The sequence below is a fragment of the Trichosurus vulpecula genome, chromosome 2 (assembly GCF_011100635.1).
Source record: "Trichosurus vulpecula isolate mTriVul1 chromosome 2, mTriVul1.pri, whole genome shotgun sequence".
Classification (NCBI taxonomy): Eukaryota; Metazoa; Chordata; class Mammalia; order Diprotodontia; family Phalangeridae; genus Trichosurus; species Trichosurus vulpecula.
The window spans coordinates 434,027,025-434,030,504 of record NC_050574.1 but is presented as its reverse complement, the minus strand read 5'-3'; the positions used below and the strand labels follow the sequence as shown (position 1 = coordinate 434,030,504).

Sequence of the window (3,480 nt, the reverse complement as noted above, 5' to 3'; positions counted from 1 at the left end):
ATTGGTGGAGATCAGAGCTGTGTGCCTGCCTGAGAGGAGAGACAGAGTTGGCAAAAGCAGGAGAGAGGAGAGCTCTTCTGCAGTTACTTCTGGTGCTTTTGGCTTCCACTTTCAAGAGAGGAGATGGAAGAGTCCAAACTCACATCAGGCTGCAGAAGAAAAAGACACTGGGAAGAAGCCAACATGGAGGAGCTGGCAGTCTCTATCATATTCCTGTCTCCAGCTTCCTATACTAGAGACTTTGGGGGAACTTCTCCTTGGGTGAGATCTAAGACTGATACACACACACACACACACACACACACACACACACTCTCTGTCTCTCTCTCTCTCTGTGTCCTCTCTCTGTCTTTCTTTTCCTGTCTTTCTCTCTCTCTCTGTCTTTCTCTGTCTCTCTCAATCTTTCTGTCTATCTCTTAACTAGTTACTTCACCTCCAGTGGCAGAGTTCCTTGCCTCTTATATTGTCTGGTATATATTTTCCTACGTACTGTTCAGTCGTTTTTCGGTCGTGTCTGACTCTTTGTGACCCCATTTTTGGGTTTTCTTGGCAAAGATACCACAGTGATTTCCCATTTCCTTCTTCAGTTCACTTTACAGAAGAGGAAACTGAGGCAAATAGAGCTAAATGACTTGGCCAGGGTCACACAGCTAGTGAGTGTCTCAGACCAGATTTAAAATCAGGAAAATGAGTCTTCCTGATTCCAGGCCTGGCACTCTATCTTCTATACAATCCAGCTGCCCTCTCCTTTCTCTGATTTCTGCCTGGCTATCAAATTGGATAGATGGGCTTCTTTTAGAATTGCTCTATGTGGGATTTGGGACTGATATGTAATGGGAAATGGAGTCAAGCCTGAGTAAAGCTTGGGGTCCTATTTCCCCTCAATTAATGAAACTGCAATCAGAAGTTACATTGAGCCTGAAAATCACATCTCCTAGACTAACAATATTTAAAGGAGTAGATAGATAAAATTCTAGCTCCCTTCTGAGAAGATCAGAGGGGCCGAGCTCCAATCTACCCTTCCCTGTCCCTTGGCCCCATTTTTTTCTTCCCCTCCTTGTAGGAAGGAAATAAAGTCTCCTTTGGAGAAGGGTGTGGGGAAAAGAGGCTACAGCTGTGTGGTCTGCCTCCCTCTGAGGCACATGATAGATACCCTCTATGCTACATGTAGAGACCACTTCTCACAACAGTATAAGAAAAATGAACAAAACATCCTCCCTCTATATAATGCTGGAGTGTTTGCTGTGGGCTTGGGGAGTACAAAACCTTGGGCTTGTGGTTTTCTCTAAGCAATATTACTTTTTGTAGTTGATGTCTTTTTAGTTGAGGGAAAATAAAATGTACATTCGTGGAACAATTCTGTATGGTTTGGCATTTGTCCTGTGGAAGAATCAAACTTGTTTGCAATTGATATTCTCTTATGGAGGTGACATTAAACAAACAAGCTAGCATTGAGCTCTTTAATTTGGCATCAATCAATCAATCAATATTCTTGACAATGAGGGGCGCCACACTTATTTATGACCACTGGGCCTTTCTTAACCTTTAACAGCCTTGTCAAGATCAGTCCTACTAATTTTGGGAATTGGAATCTATGTATTTATTCTGTTTTTTTTCCCCAATAATTGGGCTATTTTAAAAACATCTTGATTATAAATATGAGTTGTATATGTCTTTTTTTGAGGGGGAGGGGCAGTGTCTGGGGCTGTATTTAATCCTAGAGAGGCAGAATGGATAGTGTTGTAGTTTGAGTCAAGAACCCTTGAGGTTAAAAAAAAAGTCAACTAGGTGGTAAAGTGGATAGAGCACTGGCCCTTTAGTCAGGAGGACTTGAACTAAAATCTGGCCTCAGACACCTAGCTGTGTGACCCTGGGTAAGTCACTTAACCCTAATTCCTTCCAAAACCAAAACAAAACAAAAACAGATTCAGAGGTTCAGATCCTTCCTCTGGCAGTCACTAGCTGTGTGACCCTGGGCAAATACTTAACCTTTTGCAATCTTAGTTTCCTTATTTATAAAATGAGTAGATTGGACTAGATGACCATGACCATATTAAGACCCTGGTCTTAATTTAAGATCTTATAAAGACCGTGGTCTTAATATGGTCATGAGTTCAAGGATGACTCAATATCTACTATGTCAAATTACCTCTATGGACAGCCTAAATGGCACAACAACATTTGGAAATATGCAGATTATTGAATGAAATGTTAAATTTTCATCTACGTGTTTACCACTGCATCACAGCCACAATCCTAAAATACCAACTGAACAATCTGTTAGCAATGGATGTGGTGATTAAAGTACATGGCTGGGGCCAGTCACCAGAGACAAACTTAAGAGATTTCACCTTTCTTCCTTCTCCTTTGGTGCCGCCAACATGGTATTCAAGTGCTATGTAGAGAGCGGCCAGCTGGCCTACATCTCCTTTGGGCCGCACGCCAGCAGGCTAGTAGCTATTGTGGTCAAGTTGCCACACAGTGTTCATCAGAAGGATGTCTGGGCTGCTTGGGAGAAAGAAAAGATCAATACAAAGTGGAAAGCCACAAGATGGGCCAAGAAGTTCGAAGCCAGAGAGAGGAAAGCTAAGATGACAGATTTTGACCGTTACGAAGTCATGAAGGCTAAGAAAACGAGAAACAGAATTATCAAGCGTGAAGTGAAGAAGCTCCAGAAGGCATCCACCCAGAAGGGGTCTCCTAAGAAGGGAGCTGCCCAGAAGGCACTTGCCGCAAAGGTCTCTACCAAGAAGATCCCCTCAAAGAAGGCTGAGGGCCAGAAGGCAGCCCCTGCCCAGAAAGGTCAGAAAGCCTCTGGCCAGAAGGCCCCAGCCAAGAAGGGACCTGCCCAGAGAGGACCTGCCCAGAAGGGACCTGCCCAGAAGGCAGCTGCTCCAAAGGCCAAAAAATAAGAGGCTGCGGGAAATCCAATAAAGATTTTACTACACACAGAAAAAGAGATGTCACCTTTATCTAGTTCAGGGAAGATGAGCTATTACTTTTTTTTTATTTTTGTTTTTTTGCTACATTTAGTGCTTATGTGAAATTGTCAAAACACGGCCATTTTGGTAAGATTCATGGCAGTGTTTATGGGAGAGTACTAAAGTGAAGAATAGGGAAATTGGAAATTGGAACTAGAAAATTTGTAGTACTTCAGCTGTGGTGCTCTGGGATTCCTTTCTTGGTTTTCTCCATGATTCTTTTGAACGGTCATGGCTGTGGAACCATTGGGGAAAGTAGTCAGGAACTCATGAAGTATGTCTGTGATTTTCTGTGTTTCTCTGTATAGTCCATGGTTGGGTTCTGTGATGCTATGGTTGGAAGATCCCCAAAGTCCTATAAATTCATTGGTGTGTCAGATGTTAAGGCTGAGTGGTCCTTAGGGTGCAGTGGCAGAGCAGATGGTAAGGCCTTATGGTACTCTACCTTGTTGGAAAGCTTGTAACTGATGACTCTTCATCCAAGCAATGTGAATAGCCA

The 3,480-nt window shown here is 43.0% G+C and overlaps 1 protein-coding gene across 1 annotated transcript; it reads left to right on the top strand.

Annotated features, from left to right (window-relative positions):
• Window positions 1-2,381: 2,381 nt before the first annotated feature.
• On the top strand, window positions 2,382-2,912 carry LOC118839546 (60S ribosomal protein L14-like). The gene has a single exon (XM_036747020.1). It carries the CDS (start codon window positions 2,382-2,384, stop codon window positions 2,910-2,912), a length of 531 nt encoding a protein of 176 aa, XP_036602915.1.
• The last annotated feature ends 568 nt before the right edge of the window (window positions 2,913-3,480 follow it).

Coding starts and splice junctions, on each gene's coding strand:
- LOC118839546 (XM_036747020.1), top strand. CDS start 2,382: ATGGTATTCAAGTGCTATGTAGAGAGCGGCCAGCTGGCCTACATCTCC.